The sequence below is a fragment of the Wyeomyia smithii genome, chromosome 1 (assembly GCF_029784165.1).
Source record: "Wyeomyia smithii strain HCP4-BCI-WySm-NY-G18 chromosome 1, ASM2978416v1, whole genome shotgun sequence".
Lineage (NCBI taxonomy): Eukaryota > Metazoa > Arthropoda > Insecta > Diptera > Culicidae > Wyeomyia > Wyeomyia smithii.
The window spans coordinates 179938767-179955651 of NC_073694.1; the positions used below are offsets into that span (position 1 = coordinate 179938767).

Here is a 16885-nt window from a genome sequence, read left to right on the forward strand (position 1 = left end):
GCTTCTGTTGAATTCCACTTAAGCTTCAGTTCAGTATTACTTCAATTTCGGTTAAGTTTTAGTTTCAAGTCAGTAAAGTTTCAGTAAAGTTTCAGTTCAGTTTCATTTTAGTTATAAGTAAGTTTCAATAAGGTTTTAGTTAAGCTTCAGATAGTTTTATTTCAGTTTCGTGTTGAGTTGTTTCGGTTCAGTTTCAGTAGTATTTCAGTTCAGTTCAAGTTCAACTTCAGTTTATTTTGAGCTCAGTTTTAATTATGTTCAAGTTTAGATTTAGCTCGTAGTTTAGTTTTTTTTTTCAATTTTTGTTCAATTTCTATTATGTTTTAGTTTAGTATTAGTGCAGCTTCAGTTCGATTTGATTCAGTTTTAGTTCAATTTCAATTTTGTTCAGTTTGAGTTAATTTTCAACTAGTTTTCAATTGAGTTCCAGTTCAGTTTAAATTCAATCTTAGTTAAATTTCAGTTCAGTTTCAGTATAGTTTCAGTACACTTTCATTTCACTTATTTTGTTCAGCTCCAGTTCAGTTACAGTTCAGCTTCAATTTACTTTATGTTCAGATTCAGTTCTGTTGAAGTTAAGTTTCAGTTGCTTCAGTTCTGTTTCACTCCAGTTTCAGGCCAATTTTCTGTTTTCAGTTTAGTTTCAGTTCAGGTTTAGTTTAGCTTTAGCTCAGTATTACTTCAGTTGTAGTTCAGTTTCAGTTGAGCGTCAGTTTAGGTTTGGTTAAGTTCGGTTTAAATGCAGTTTTTGTTCAGCTTCAGTTCAGTTTCTATTAAGTTTCCGTTTAATTTTAGACAAGTTATAGTTCAGTTTCTACTTAGTTTATGTGCAGTTGCAGTTCAGTTCAAGTTTAGTTTTAATCCGGCTTCGGTTTAATTTTAGCTACGTTTCAGTCAAGCTTCAGTTTAATATTACTTCAGTTTCAGATCAGTTTCATTTTAATTTTGAGTTTGTGTCAATTAGGTTTTAGTTATGCTTCAGGCAGTTTTACCTCAGTTTCAGGTTAATTTTTTATTAAGCAGCACTTTAGTTTCAGTTAAGTTTCCCTGCAGTTTAAATTATGTTTTGGCTAAGTTTGAGTCAAGTTTTAGTTCACTTTCAGTTCGGTTTTAATTCAGATACAATTCAGTTTCAGTTCAGATTTAACTGAGCTTCAGTTCAGTTTGAATTTTGGTTTTGAGTCCATCTTCAGTTCAGTTTTCAATTTCAGTTATATTTTAGTTCTGTCTAAGTCAAGTTCCAGTTAGGTTATAGTGAAGCTTCAGTTCAGTAATACTTCAGAATAAGGTCTTTTTCAGCTTTAGTGCAGTCTTGGGTAACTTTAAGATCAGTTTCTATTTAGTTATTGTTCAGCTTCAGTTCAGTTTCAGTTCTGTTATAGTTAAGTTTCAGTTGGGTTTCAGTTAAGCTTTAGTTCAGTTTTACTGTTGTTTCATGCTAAATTTTTGTTTTCAATTTAGTATTAGTTCAGGTTTAGTTCAGTTTTAGGTACCTAAGTATTACTTCAGTTTTAGTTTATGAGCATCAGTTCAGTTTCAGTTGAGTTCAGTTTAAATTCAGTTTCAGATTAGTTTCAGTTCAGCTTTAGCACAATTTCAGTGCAGTTTCAATTATGAAACTGAATTAAAACTGAATTGAAACTGATCTCAAACAGAAATTATTACTGTTTTATAACAGCTTCAGTTAAATTTTAATTTAGTTTCGGTCAGAGTATTACAGTTAAGTTCTAACTGGGCTTTAGTTAAGCTTCAGTTCAGTATAATTTCAGTTTCAGGCCAAAGATAAAAACCATCAGTAACGCCGCTTATGTTGATTTAAGCAAGCGTGCACACCCATTAGCAAAGACAAAGACCGTTTTACGAAAACTGGTTAGTAGGCAATAAGCTCACATGGTGGCGCATGAATGTAGCGTTCGAAGAGGCACGTCTGTTTGTTTGTGGGTTAGCTTTAGTTCAGTTTGAATTGAGTGTCAGTTTAGTTTCAGTTGAATTGCCGTTCAGTTTAAATTCAGTTTCAGTTCAGTTTAAATTTCAGTTATGTTATAGTCAGGTTGCAGTCAGGTTGCATTGAAACTACAGTTCAGTATTACTTAAGTTTAACATAATTCTAGTTTTCAGTTCAGCATGGTCTTAGCTTCAGTTCAGTTGCAGTTTCGCGTAAGTTCAGTTTCAGTTGAGTTCCAGTTTAGTTCAAATTCTGATTTGATTTCTGATTGTGATTCAGTTTCAACTCAATTTCTGTTCAGTTTTATTCAGTTTAAATTCAGGTTGTGCTCAGCTTTAGATCAGTTTTGGGTTCAGCAATGGTCCAGTTACAACTCAGTTTTATTCAGTTTCAGTTCAGTTTAATATTTGTTTTAGTTAAGTTTCAATTAAGCTGCTGTTCAGTTTCAGTTTAGTTTCAATTTAGTTTTTGTTTTGTTTTTGTTTAGCTTCAGCTCAGTTTAAGTTTAGTTCAATTTTATTTAAGTTTTAATTATGTTTTAGTTAAGCTCCAATTGAGCTTCACTTCCGTTCAGTTTGAGTTCAGTTTCAATTCATTTTTTGTTCAGCTTCAGTTCAGTTTAAGTTTAGTTTTAATTTGGCTTTAGTTCAGTCTCAGTTTAGTTTTAGTTAAATTTCATTACTGTTTTAGTTAAGTTTCAATTGAGCTTCAGTTCGGTTCAAATTGACCTTACGGTCAGTTTTAGTTCAGTTGCTTTTCAGTTTTTGATCAGCTACAAGTCAGTTTTGGTTTAGTCTTAGTCCAGCCACAATCCTGTTTCACCTCAGTTTTAGTTGAGTTTCAGTGCTGTGTTAGTTAAGTTTCAGTTACGTTTCAATGAATTTTCAGTTCAGCGTCAGTTTCATTTGAGTTTCAGTTCGTTTAAAAGTCAGCTTTCGTTCAGTTTCAGTTGAGTTTCTTTTCAGTTTTCGATCATCTACAGTTCAGTTTTGGTTAAGTCTTAATCCAGCTGCAATTCAGTTTCAGTTTAGTTTTAGTTGAATTTCGGTTCTGCGTTAGTTAAGTTCAGTTCTCGGTTCAGCTTTAGTTCAATTTCAGTTCAGTTTCATATTTGTGTTAGTTAAGTTTCAATAAAGCTACTGAATAGTTTAAGTTTAGTTTAGTTAAGTTGAATTCAGTTTTATTTAAGTTTTAGTTATGTTTTAGTTGATCTGTGAATAAGCTTCAGTTCAGTTCAGTTTGAGTTCAGTTACAATCCATTTTTTGTTCAGCTTCAGTTCAGTTTAGATTTAGTTTGAGTTTCAGCTTTAGTTCAGATTCAAACCGTTTTTTGTTATGTTTCATTATTATTTTAGTTAAGTTTCAGTTCGGTTGAAATTTAGCTTTCGGGCAGTTTTAGCTCAGTTGCTTATCAGTTTTTGATCAGCTACAAGTCAGTTTTGGTTTAGTCTTAGTACAGCCGCAATTCAGTTTCAGCTCAGTTTTACTTGTGTTAGTTAAGTTTTAGTTACGTTTCAATGAAGTTTCAGTTCAGTTTCAGTTAGGCGTCGGTCTCATTTGAGTTTGCTCTAGTTTCAATTCAGAGTTATTTCAGTATCAGTTCAGTGTCAATTGTATTTCTGTGCAACTTCACTTAAATCTAAAATTAGCCTTATCCCTTTCCTACCGAGCCTGCACTATTGTGTTGGTAAGAAAAGACGGATAACAAAACCTAAATCGAAGCAATTCTTATATAAAAACACTTGCTTGCTCCGGTCTTTTATTTTTCGTAGCAGCTGCGATGTTGAAACTAGCGTTGTGAGCAATAAAACAATGAATAGGACGTTAAAAAGCGAGAGAGGATGTTTTGTTTACGTCACCTTCTACCTACGCAATTACATGGGCCCGGTCGGAAAGTGTTATTTTATTGTTAATTCAGTTTTACTCGGGTTTCTGTACAGCTTCATTCCCGTTATACTGCAGTTTCAGTTGAGTTTTAGCTCAAGTTTGAGTTCAGCCTTAGATCTGTTTTAGTTCAGTCTCAGGTCAGTTCCAGTTCAGTTTTATTCAAGTTTTAGGTAAGATTCAGTTAGGTTTCAGTTATGTTTCAGTACAGTATTATTTCAATTTCTGGTCATTTTTTTTTAAAACTTTGGTTTAATTTCTGTTCAATTTAGGTTTAGATCCACACCAGCTGTAGTTCAGAGTCAATTCAGTTTTAGTTAGTTTCAGCTTAGTTAAAGTTGAGTTTCTGTGCAGTTTCAGTTCTGTTTTTGTTCAGTTTTAGTTCAGTATAAGTTAAGGTTTTTTCCAGCTTCAGTTCAGTAATTATTCAGTTTTAGTTCAGTTCCAGATTTGTAGTACTCCAGTTTCAGGTAAATTTTTTTTCTGCTTAAGTAAGTTTAGTTTAGCCCCAGTTCAGCTTTGTTTAAGTTGAATTTAGTTTCTGAACTCCGACCCATGGCCGCATTGGTGGCAAATGCGGCATTGAGTGATATGGTTTTCGCTTCCGTAAACTTTCCATTAACTTGTCACATTCCCCGCACGCTTGTTATAAAAAAAAACATGAATTGTTAACCTCATTGCGATTAAAATGCATTGAATAATTCATTTTGATGATTTTTGTTTCATTATGTTCACTTGAATAGGGTCCATGCTTAGTAAAATTTGTATTTACATTATTTTCAAGCAACTAAAACAAAACTTTTTTCTTACCCCAAAGACGCTCTGAAAACGTCAAGATCTTCTGTGTGTCCCTAAACATACGTAACGGAGCCAGAAAGCTCTCCCCGTTTCCCGTTGCATAATTAAACACGCTCAATCAATCGATCGAATCGAAGGGAAGGGGTGTAAAAGCTGCACATACTGTCTCTCTCTCTTTTTCTCTCCCTCGAAAAGGCAAGCGGGACAAAAGAAAAGGTTACGGCGAAGAGGTCACCACACCACACACGTTCTGTCATTTGGTTCGGCTCGCGACCGGTTACCGTTATTCGAAGGACGACTTCCGGGTGCATCCAGTGAAGCATGGCAAAAAATGCCACCCCTGCTGCAGTTCTTCCACCCCATCAGTCGTCGAGGTCGGTCATCCTTCTTACATGTGTTGTGTATAATAGCTTGATTGGTTCGAAACGGTTGATTAGGATTGCCGTCCGTCCCCGAAGCGAAGTTCGCTTAATTCGACTTCGTTAGCACAGGATGGCAGATCATCGACGTACGGCGGCAGACGGTTCACTTTTTTTAAGTTGCTGCATTATTAGTTGCGACGGCTGCTGCTGCTGCTTTTGGGGCACGTGCACTGACGCCTAACGGGACTTTCGAAGCCCGAATGCACTCACGTGAATTTCTGCGCCTTTGTGTGCACATAACGAGTAAGGTTTCGGGAAGGATGATGCGAGTTAGTCTGTTTTTTTTTGTTTACCGACGTGACATGAAACGGCTTCTGTTGGGGGTCTGTGGTGAGTGGGTCTGTGCAATCCATATGCCGCTACAAACTACTGAACCGTACGCAATAAACACTAAACCATGAGGCGCCAAGATAACGGGATTATTTACAGATGGTGAACAGTTTTTTTTCTCGCGACGACGGTCGCTCGGATAAACGTTGGTCATTTGGGCTTCCCGTGATTGGAAGCAAGTGTTACTATAACTCCTGGAGCATGTAAGGCGAAAGTTTAAAGAAAAATAGTCTAGTTTTTCAGCAGAAGGTAGAAACATGCTTCAATTATTCTGAAGAAACTGGAGAAAAAAGTACTGTTCGGATGGGAGACAAATTTGTACGCCTATTTTAAATTGAAAGAAATTACAATTTACCAAACTGTACAGCATACAAAGTTTCTCCCAACACGATGGTACTTTTGTGGTAAGGAAAAGAAAAACTCAAACTAAAACAAAAAAGTATAACAAAAAATTAATAAACTACAAAGATTTTGTGACCGAATCAGCAGCGCATCGTTAATAAATACCAACAGTAGTGTTAGTGAGTGTACAGTCCTGTTCGAAATACATAAACCACGAAACACCAATCACCTCTACTCAGTTACAGAGATTTTTGAATGAGAAACAGAGAGCACTACACTAGATTTGAAGAAAAAAATATGGGGTTAGGAAAGACCAGACTCCGCTACAACTACTACAGTTTGCTTCCCGTGTTGTTGATGTTATTGTTGTTGTTGTTCTTGTGGTTGTTTCTTGTAGAACTACTTCGAAATTTATGTTTTTTTGCTAGGGCAACCGCAGTAAATGTTGCAGCATTGCAACAAAAGTACAAAACAGTAGTGAGAGGGCAGTCCGAAAAAAGTAGATGAAGTAGAATCGGGATACAAGGTTTGGGGTTCGAGGGGGGACTATCGTTTTCTGGAGGTATAATGAAATGCTGAAGATTACATTCTACTGCTAGAAAAGCACGTTACAAGAATACAGATTGACTACTTGGTTAAGGGTTAAGGGGCGGAGGATAGACAGATAGAGGTTTCATCAGGATGAAACAAACAACGAAAGATGGTTGGATGGGTTTCAAGAGCGGAGTGGTTCTGTAAGTTGGATAACAAATAGGTACGAAACGGGGTAAATCGGGACCCAGAATGGACTTACCTCTCTCACAGCATTGCAGGCGGAGTCTCGCGAGGTGAAGGTAACGAACGCGTAGCCTCGATTCGTCCCGGTCATCGGGTCCATCATGAGGCGGAGATCCCAGATTTTGCCGCACTTTTCGAACAGCGGTATCAGTTCGTCCTCGTACATGTCTTTTGGTATTTTACCGCAAAACACCTCACAACCGTTGCCCGGAGTGCCGCCTTCCCAGTTCGGAGGTGGCCCGCCGTACTTTCGTTGTCCTGTGAGATGAGGAAGGTGGAGAAAATAAAATAAATAAAATCTTGACGGACGTTAGCGTCAGTACCTGTTGTCACATCGAGTGTGTATCCTGTGCGTTCCAGAATCGCTTTGATTTTGTCCTCGTCCGGACCTTTTGCTTGTACTGTTATTGCAGGTGTGGGAAGTCCTTGCTGGCTGGCTCTGCTTTTCTGTCTGTGGAAAGCGAAAAAAAAATCGATTGGTTCGGTTTGACTCGGGGAGGATTGGAACACTTACCGGTAGGTTTTCATAACCCCGCACAGGTAGGCCGATTTGTTGGACACATGCTCCAGATTCGATTCCAGGAACTGACTCAGAACGTTTAGGGCCCCGTCGACGGGGAACTCTTTCAGTGCGTCCAAAGCTCGCTCGTCCAGTTCGGAGTGCGCAAGCTTGCCGGTTTTGTAGATGTCATCCAGCTTGCCGGCCACCTGCGGAAAACAGATAATCAATAAATGGTTAGATTTGTTATATAAATATAAATTAGCATATTTGACGAAATCATATAAAAAGATATTGAGAAGATCTTAAAAACCACTAGTAATATTTGAAATTTATATATTATTTATATTAAATTATTTCCAAAAAACTCGAATGTATATTTGATGAAAATGGTGTTAAAATATTGAAAGTGTTTAAGATGTTATTTGGGGCTTTTGTCACCGTATAATTTTATGCTCAGACAGAGTATAATTTAATTCTCAGAACAGAGAGTAAAGTGTATAAGATGTGTTTGCAGGGATTTTCTTCGGCAACAGAGAAAATCCAAATCAATTTAAGCTGAAATGGAATTGAAAATATTATTTTGAATGCTATCTGATTCTGCAAAATATTGGCCTGCTAAAAATATGAAAATCATTTAAGATTTTCATCAGAACATCACATAATCGGCGAACGTCACATTGAAATTAAACAAAAAGCATAGAAAATAAAAAAAATGTTTGTAAAAGTTCCATGGTTGTGATGTTAAAACTATCCTCAACACATCAATTCGCTCTTAAAACTCGTCATGATCGGACGCATGATCAAACTTGGTTACTCTGAAAAAAAAAAAAGCTTTTGTTCCAAACTTTTGATACCGGAATTGTATTCGGTTCGAAAGCGTTAGCAGAGTATAATGAACTATAAACAATAGTGGTGAACCTTCACAGTTTTTTGTACCAAATACAAAGGCTAGTGATACACACCCAGACGTTAAATACTAATAGATAATATTTCCCACTGAGACCAGGCTGGACAAACAATGGAGATCCCAAAAAACGGCAGATGGAAGCGTGAGTGGAAGACGTTTACCCCAATGGATGGATGCAACTAATGGCGAACTATCGATTTTATCTATGATACCGTTCAATAACGAAGGAAAGTTTTCGCATAACCCTTAGCTAATCAGAAGATCGATCAAAGAAGAAGTAGGTTGCATTGGCGATGTCTGTCCGGAAGCCCTTAAGGTAAGGCAGGCAGAAACAAGTAAAAAAGCTACTAAAACTACAAAGACTCTACGATTGCCCTCGAATTCCTACGCAAGTCCATGAAAAATTGGACATAAGAAAATATACCGTCTCATGGTTTTGAGACGTGAAATGACGCTGCTCTAGAAGAGCTCTGATGTCAGCAGGTCATCGAAGTGCAGAAAAATTATCGGAGTTAGTTTTTAACGCTGCATCATCATGCAATTCTCGCAATCTTCTGGCAGATTGGAAAGTAGGGTAGGGAACATATTCCTTTAGGAACCGCCTGTGTATTGAGACGAAATACTCGAAATGTGTTGGGTGAAATACAAACAGAAGTATATCAATCTGTTCTCTATCATTTTCTCTGTCAGAACTTAAAACTAAGTAAGGAAAATTTAACAATAATAAATTGAAGTTACCAATCGAGGGACACTATTCCAATCATCCCGAACCTATTTCAAGCAGTTTCCATTTGTTTTTCAAGCGTTATTTTCCAGCACCCGAAGTGGTTCCTGAATGGCTGCAATATAGGTCGATTTGCTTCGAATTATGTTTATTCACACATTTCTTTGTGATTAACGGTATTTCTTATATTCGTAAGACAGCTAGACAATCAAAATTTTCGTTTCCGTTATTGAAATTGTCGAATTTGATCAAAATTCAGAAGTTTAGGGCTGTTTCCTTCGACTGACTAAAATAGGCGCCACTGCTTAAGCCGTTCCTTACCCTATGTGGTTATCATGGTGGAGTCTATCTAGTACTCTTACCTACATTAAAACGGAGCGAAACAGAACAGGACCTATAATCTGGGAAACGAAAGAAAGTAGCTAGAAGAATTTGACTGAATAAGAATGCTCCATCTGCTAATAAATGGGACAGAGCGGGAACTCCTTAAAGTTGTCATAAAAAAAAACAAAATTTCTCATAAAAACTGATAATTTTACCATTGATAACCCCCAAGTTACAGCTGGAACAATTGCAGACAATTATGTGGGTGTTTCCAGCATATCTTACGCATTTCAGATGGTACAATTTCAGAATATAACGCTGCACGAGTAGACAGAGAAGAAGAGACTGCGGAATACAATAAAGATTTCACTCGTCATGAGTTTACTTGGACACTAAGAAAGGGACAGGTACAGACGAAATTGGTTACTATCTCATTTAGCAATCAAGAGAAATTCCTCCCAATTGGAAGCGTGCGATGATAATACCTATATCAATCCAGGTGAATCTCGATTAATTTCTTCGATAAGTTGAACGGCGAAGGTTTTAAAGGGACTTAATACAAGAAGAATAATATGAACAAGAATGATGAACAAGAAGAAAAAGACATACTCGATGAAAATCAGTACCGTCGTGTTCCTTTTGACATTTTTGCGACTGGAGGCTACATTGGACAATTTAAGCAATCGATAGGACTCTTATACAAAAAATACATTTTTTAAACTAAATTTTATTTCTTTTAAAAAAAAGAGCTTATTTTATGCAAATTTTTTGATATAATATTTATTATAAATACTTGAGCTACTTACAAACCCCCCTTGTTAAAAAAATGGCTTTTCGGTACAATACAAACACAAACATAGCCTTGAAAAATGGCTGACATAAAAAATGCGTTTTTTTTTGCAAGAATAACAATCTTCAACTGCAATAGAACTGAAGGCCAAAAATGAAAAAAAAAATTGTTTCTTGATACAGTCATCGGCTTTCCAAAATTAAAGGTCAGCGAAACAGCGATTTTGGAATAAGTGTTTCAGCAACTATAATTTACTTCCGCACGGTTATTAAAGGTTAGTCATGTTAGTTATGAAAAGCACGAACGAGTGATTTTTGGGAACTGTTTACAAATATGGTGCAAAATACATTGTTTCATCAACTTGTGAAAGTTAATGTATAAATTTAAAATGTATTTTTGCTAGAAGACATAATAAAACTAAAGTGCCGAAAGTAGCCCCGCATGACGGTATGCCTTTCGGACAGGTCTCGAGATTCCACTGAATTGAAAGATATTCTCGGTGCTTCGTGAACCCCTCAAGGGTCTGTAATCTCAGTTACGTTTTTCCTAATCGCGATGAATCATTTATTCAAGGTCATCCCCAAGAACGTAAAATGCTATGTATATGCTGATGATATTTCCCTGGTTGGTTATGGAGCTTACAGAAAACGCTTACGAGCAAAAACCCAGCGCGCTGCCGAGTACAGTTTAATCGTACTACGTCTGTTGTATGGAGTTTCTCTAGCTGGTAGAAAAAGGGAAAACCTCTACTAATAATCAGCTCGATATATAATAAAGCTTTTCCGACCAATCTCTTCAAAGAAATGATGTGTGAAGCTAGGCAACTTCCAATAGAATACTCAGGCTGTTTCACTGAATCTAAAATAGCGGTACGAGGAAATAAACTGGATCTCTTCAGAAATAGCTTTTATACATAAGCTGAAACGGTCATTCAATGCGGAAACTGGATCGACTCTCCTCATCAGAACCTGACAAACATTTTAAGGTAAAACCTCACTGAATTCAAAAATGGCCGACTTCGAGTCACCACTTTGAATTTTCGAAAGCACAAGACTCGGAAATAGTTAATGCGATCCCTGTGAAAATGCTATTTTATGTTTGCTGTGGTGAAGCAAACATAAAATAGAATTTTCATAGGGAACGCAATGAGTATTTCCGAGTCTTGTGCTTTTGAAAATTCGAAGTGGTGACTCGAAGTCGGCCTACTCAGCCAAATTTATTTACAGAGGGATCATGTTTTGTGATGAATTAGTTAGGCCGTTACAAATTTTATTTTCATTTTATGCCCCCCCCCCTCCCTCTTTCAAAAATTTTGAATATTGGAAGGGGAAGAAAAAAAAGCTCAAACCGTTTTGTTCATTTTATTGGTTTTCCGACAGCATGAATGCTTTATTTAGCAACGAACAAGTCCAGTGACAGCGAGAGTGACGTCAAAAGGCAACTGAAATAAATAATAATAATAATGAAGTGTTATTTTGCAACATTTATTTGAGTGCAAGTACAAACGTCATAACTTGCACACAAACTTTGATCAAAGATATTTCTTTTTTTTTCTTCTCGGTGTTATTTATTTTTTGCCAATTCGAAATTTCTATCAGCCTTATTTACTAATATTTATTCAGAGTTTATTATACGCGTGTTCTACCACAATCTTCCAATTCTGCAGGTATGATGAAACTATATCTAGACTTTTTTGCAGCCGACTGCATATGACACGAAGGCTTTTTCCTTTTACGGAAATGCAAGTATCGCCACAAAACAGAGATTTCTCACCTCCTGGTGGTAAATCCGGAAGATCATGAGTTAAAATAATATATAAGATTGGCCCCAGGATACTTCTTTGAGGTACACCAGCTCTAACAGGCGGTTTACCGTTTAAATAGTTAACCTAAAAGTACGATCAGTCAAATTTCTTTGTAATGTTTTTGTGATGTGAAGAAGCAAACGGAAATTGGACATTTAGCTATTAAACCTTTATGCCAAATACTGTCTAATGTGCTAACTCAAAGTATCTGTTAAAAATTCTCACCAAGAAATTTAAAGAGCATCCGGAAAGTCGTTCGAGGAGGATATAAAAAAATCCCATCATCTCCTGGTGCTTTCATGTTTTTGAAGTTATTTATAAAAGTTCGTATTAAACTCAGCCAAATGTAATGGCAATCTGTACTGCCATTCAGCGCGTTACAGCAAACAGAAAAACCGTATTTTTTCTGACAGTGCTAGTAGTCTATAGGTAGTGTTCGACATCGGAACAAAAAGTCGGGTCCGGGGGCTGGTCCGGTCGAAAATCGGAACGAGCTCGTTAAGGTCCGATTTGGGTCCGGTCCGATTAGCTCCATTCCGGAGTCCGGTCCGAAGACCGGTCCAGAGACTTGGAACAAAAGTTGCCAGTCTTCGAGAGCTTTATTTTAGCGAATGAAACAATCATAAAATCTTTTGTGCATGTTGGAAAGTGTTTGGTTACAACAGAATAATGCAAAATAATATGCTGAAGAGTTTTGTTGTTTGTTTCTCTAATTTTTAGTTAAATATTATTTCGAATAAACGAATTCGGTTGCCGGCTGGGTCGATGAGCATGGTAGCTGGTCTTTTCTGAAACAGTGTCGAAGTCTAAGTCTAGAGGCTCAATATCGGAATCTACATCTGACTAGCACGCTTTATTATTAGTTGTATTTCACAGTTTTAGACAAAGGTTATTGTTTGTTAAGCAATGGTGAAACTTGAATCAATGCTCGGTACAAATAGATCGATTGTTCTAGTATTAATACTTTAGTGAGTGAGATAATTCGGTATCGATACTTGGAAACTTAGTTAGATGCAGTGGGGTACTGCGTGACAAAAACCCAAGAAATTTTTTTCATGATGTCTGTTAAATGTTTTCGGAAAACACTTAAAAAACAGAGCCATCCATCGAGGAGATAAGTACAGATCATGAAAAAAAAATTAATTTGAAATTACTCGACGTTAAAAAAAAGTATCCGGTGTTAAAACCCACTTTGCTAGAATACTGCCTGAAAAACCTTAATTTCCGAAACCCACGGTCAAAGCAATACACCAATGCTTATTATCATAGATTATACAAGACTCTCAAGAGAGCAAACGACACATTGCGCCGATTTTTTGCTCTACGTATTTCTTATGTGAAAATAAACTTAGGTGTACAACAGTTAGCGCGCAACATTAAGCTTTTTCCATAGCTATCTGAAGGTGAGGAGCGTTTGCACTGCCCTTCACGTAATTTTCTTATGATATTACATGTAAATGCCAATATCTCATAAATAAATACATATGAAATAAATCCCGCTTTTAAGAACCATCTGATCTGATCAAACAATGTTATATATATACTACAAATAAAAAAATCAACCCATACGGCGAGCAAGGCGTTTCAGATGAGTTTGAAACGAAAGCAGTGAAGGAAATCAAAAGAATTTTTTTTCCAGATTTGGGAAAGCGAATCGGACTTTGAAAGTTCCGGTTCGATCGGACTCCAGACCAGACCGGATTGCCCCTTTTCCGGACTCTACCCGGTCCAATGTCTAGCACTAGTCCAAAAATTATTGGATCGGGTTCCTCACGAAACCCTTGATTTCAAACATGTGAAAATGCGGCATTGAACAGAAAAAGATAGATTAGTTTGGGTCCCTAGACGAGCAGGCTAGGGTGCCAACCAAACCCGAAAAACAGCTCTGTGCAAAAATTTAGTGTAATCGAACCTAAAATAAGGTGGCTAAAATAAGGTGGCTAAATTTAGGTTTTAGATTTTTTTTTTAAACCAGATGGTTTAAAAATGCATCTCCTCTGGTTTCATCTAAGAAAAAAATCCTTGAATGATTTTTCGGATTTCTAAGGGCCACACTTCAATCGCTTTGCACCGCTCCATTTTGGGTTCGATTGAGTTGAAATTTGGCAAGGGTGTTTTTTCGGGCATTTTGTATAAGGTTTAATGTCAAAATTTTATGGTCACTTTTTTCCCATACAAGTAATTGGAACCAATGTAGGTATGAAGGGCACTCCAATGTAAGTAATGAAGTAGAATATTCCTTAGCAAACTAGGGTAGGTTCTCGAAAACGACTCACGATAAAAAGCCTACATTTGATGTTGTTATATATATGAAACGGACGTTGTGGGATGCTTGGCGATAAAAATGGAAATTATGTAACCTGGGCCTCAGCTGTAAAATATATATTAAGCTGTAAAATATAACTAACACACGAATATCCACTAACAACATATCAGGATGCAACTCTCCGTTCACATTAGGAAGAAAATAAAAACAAATTAAAACTTATTGTTGGATTGTAAAAAAAAACTAATAAAGACAAGAAGAAAATATTATCATGGAGAAATGATAAGTGGCAGGAAGATAAAGTAATTGAATTTAAAAATACAATATAATAAATGAGAAATTTTGTTTCGGATGAAACTCTAACCCAAATATTAACTTTTTTTAGTTTGATAGAATTGTGTTTTTGCTGAGCAACCTTAAGCTGGACAGCTAAAGCCCTTGCACAGTGGGGAATCGCTGGCCATCAGCCAAAAAAAAATTTTTTTCGTTAGCTGTTTCATAATGTTTTTCCTTTATTGCTATAACATTTGTCTAAATCCAAAATTTGAGCGCAATATCACGAAATCTGAATTTTTTAGGACTTTTCAAAGCTTGGCGAACTGACGTTTTTAGTCTTTTTTTTGAAAAATAGTATATTACTTTGAAACGCTCTGTAGCTTCAATGATAGCTTGGATTTTTTTGACGTCAAAGGAAAAGTTGCTGTAAATATTGTACAGAACAAACCCTTTTTATTAGATATTGTAAAATTTGGTTATAGTAGGCCTGACTCTAAAAAAAATTAAAAAAACGTGATTTTTTGTAGAAAAGTAGCTTAAAAGTTTAGTTGCCGCAGTTTGCCACAGTTGTGACTACATTCAAATTTAGGTAAAAACGTAAGCTTTCAAATGCATACTGTCCGCTGTAGCGCAAAACTGCGCAAATTGTCACTTTAGTGAAAAAAGCGATAGCAGAATTTTTTAGTTTTTAATTTTGAAGTTGAAATTTCATCCAGGATTAATTTCAATCATGACCATGATACCCCATTAATGAAAATTCATGATATCGTACTCAATCCGTAAGGATAATTATAAATTTGGGCAAAAATCACAAAATTTATCAATGAAAAGTTATAAAATAAGTGGTAAACAAGAAAACAGTAAACAAATCTTTATGAAATTTTAATTATGTCAAACTTTATCACTTTCTGCAAATTTCAAACAATATTAAAAACATTCAGCCGTTTTGAATTTATGATCATGAAATTCGCTAAACTTATTGAAGTGTCAAATACTAGCAGCAAATTCATACCATCAAACTCCGGCTAACAATAGCCCGTTTGAAGATTGCTTTTGCTTCGCACTCGTTTGCATACAGAAGTAAAGCACACATTTTGCTTTATGAGAAAAAAAAAACAAAAACAGTCGTCGCCCTCCGCATCTTTTCGTATTCATTTAGATTTGTGTCATTCCAGTGTCTTGGTATTCAAATTCATAAATACGTTGAATTCTATTATGGAGCCTTCAACTTCAGCGGCACCACCTAATTCAATGTATAGTAAGTTGTCAATTCATGGTGTTATACATGTATTTAAATGACCTCTTTCAACCATAGACACCGGATTAGGAAGATAACATATATGAAACAATGAAACATCGGAAATCACTAGAAGAAATGAAAATTGCAGCGAAAGAAATTTTTCCTGCTGATAAGTATAATGAACATCAAATTTTCTGGAAACAATTCAACACAAGATTTAAGCAATCACAGCTGAAGATGATGATGATGACTTTTTCAATTTGTAGTTAGTTTGTATTACTTATGTTGTTTTAGTTTATTTAAAAATATATACATTCAGGCAAAATTTGTTTAGTTCGAGGGGTCGTCCATAAATTACGTATTTTTCTTTCAAAGGAGAAGACGCCCGGTGGCACTACTTGTGGTCAAAGATCATATAATTCTATCAAATAGGATTAAAGTGCCAATAAATATTAAAAATTGGGTTTCGTGCTTTATGGACGACCCCAAACAAAAAATGGATGCCAAATTCGTGTTCAGCGCCCCAAAATTATGCAAATACCAAGTTTTTGTCGCATTAATCGACACTTTTTTTGCTTGGCCAGCCTTTGTATGGAGTCGCCCCACTGTGCCTTGGTCTCCCCGGGACCGCCATTAGGCATTACTTCAGGGATGTGGAGGGGCGGTCCGCGCCGGGTGTTACCCTCTGTGCTTCCCAACCTTTTTGGCTCCGCGGCCCCCTATGCGAAGGTAAGAGAGCTTCGCGGCCCCCAGGAGAACTTCAGATACAGGTCGGACTCGATTATCCGGAACATCAAAAAAATTTTCGTTCCGGATAATCGAGTTTTCCGGATAATCGAATCACACAAAAAATACTTAAATTTTGCGATTAACGAACATAAAATAAATATTTCTTTTCTTTATTTACTTGTATGATGCAGTGACGTAACCAGAAGTTATTTCTGAGGCAAAAGGGATAAAATTTTGAGAAGAAAAAAAGAATTGGACATTGATTATTTTCACTTAATTCGAACATGTCCCAAACATGCCGGAAGTGACTTAAATGGTAACAAATATGCTAGAAGGAATGGTAAAGACAAAATTTCGGAATAAAAATTGAAAACGGACACCAGAAAAATAAAATCCCGGATAATCGAGTTTCCGGATAATCGAGTCTCCGGATAATCGAGTCCGACCTGTACAAATTTTGCTATACGAGGCTGGGTTTTTCAGTCTCTTATCGTTCTGCAAGTCCAATTTGTTTTACGTTATAGTTCTAGTACGCAAAAGAATTGAGAACCCGCCTTCACAGAGGTATCTAGAAATCAAATTTGCCAAGAGCTTCGCGGCCCCTCTACGTAATTCTCGCGGATTCCTGGTTGGGAACCACTGCTAGAGGGTGACACCAATGAAGATTATTTTCATACGTGTCACCTTCAAAAAGGTGACATCCGTAAGAATAATTATTAATTAGGTAGAAATTGCGGTTAACTCTCGAAAATTATATAAATTTGCTCTTAAGAGTATAATCTCTACCAATTTTTTTTTAAATGATAGAGTTAGTGCAATTGGAAA

General features: G+C 36.4%; 1 protein-coding gene across 9 annotated transcripts in view; it reads right to left on the reverse strand.

Moving 5' to 3' along the window:
* The window catches only part of LOC129726185 (heterogeneous nuclear ribonucleoprotein R), a 118550-nt gene that overhangs the window by 47936 nt on the left and 53729 nt on the right, over nt 1-16885 (reverse strand). For all 9 annotated transcript variants that reach the window (XM_055682966.1, XM_055682956.1, XM_055682976.1 and 6 more), the window contains exons 3-5: nt 7013-7206; nt 6822-6949; nt 6515-6756 (exon numbers count right to left, since the gene is read on the reverse strand). In XM_055682966.1, the coding sequence (XP_055538941.1) occupies nt 6515-6756; nt 6822-6949; nt 7013-7206 (564 nt within the window). The remainder of the gene's footprint in view (nt 1-6514; nt 6757-6821; nt 6950-7012; nt 7207-16885) is intronic.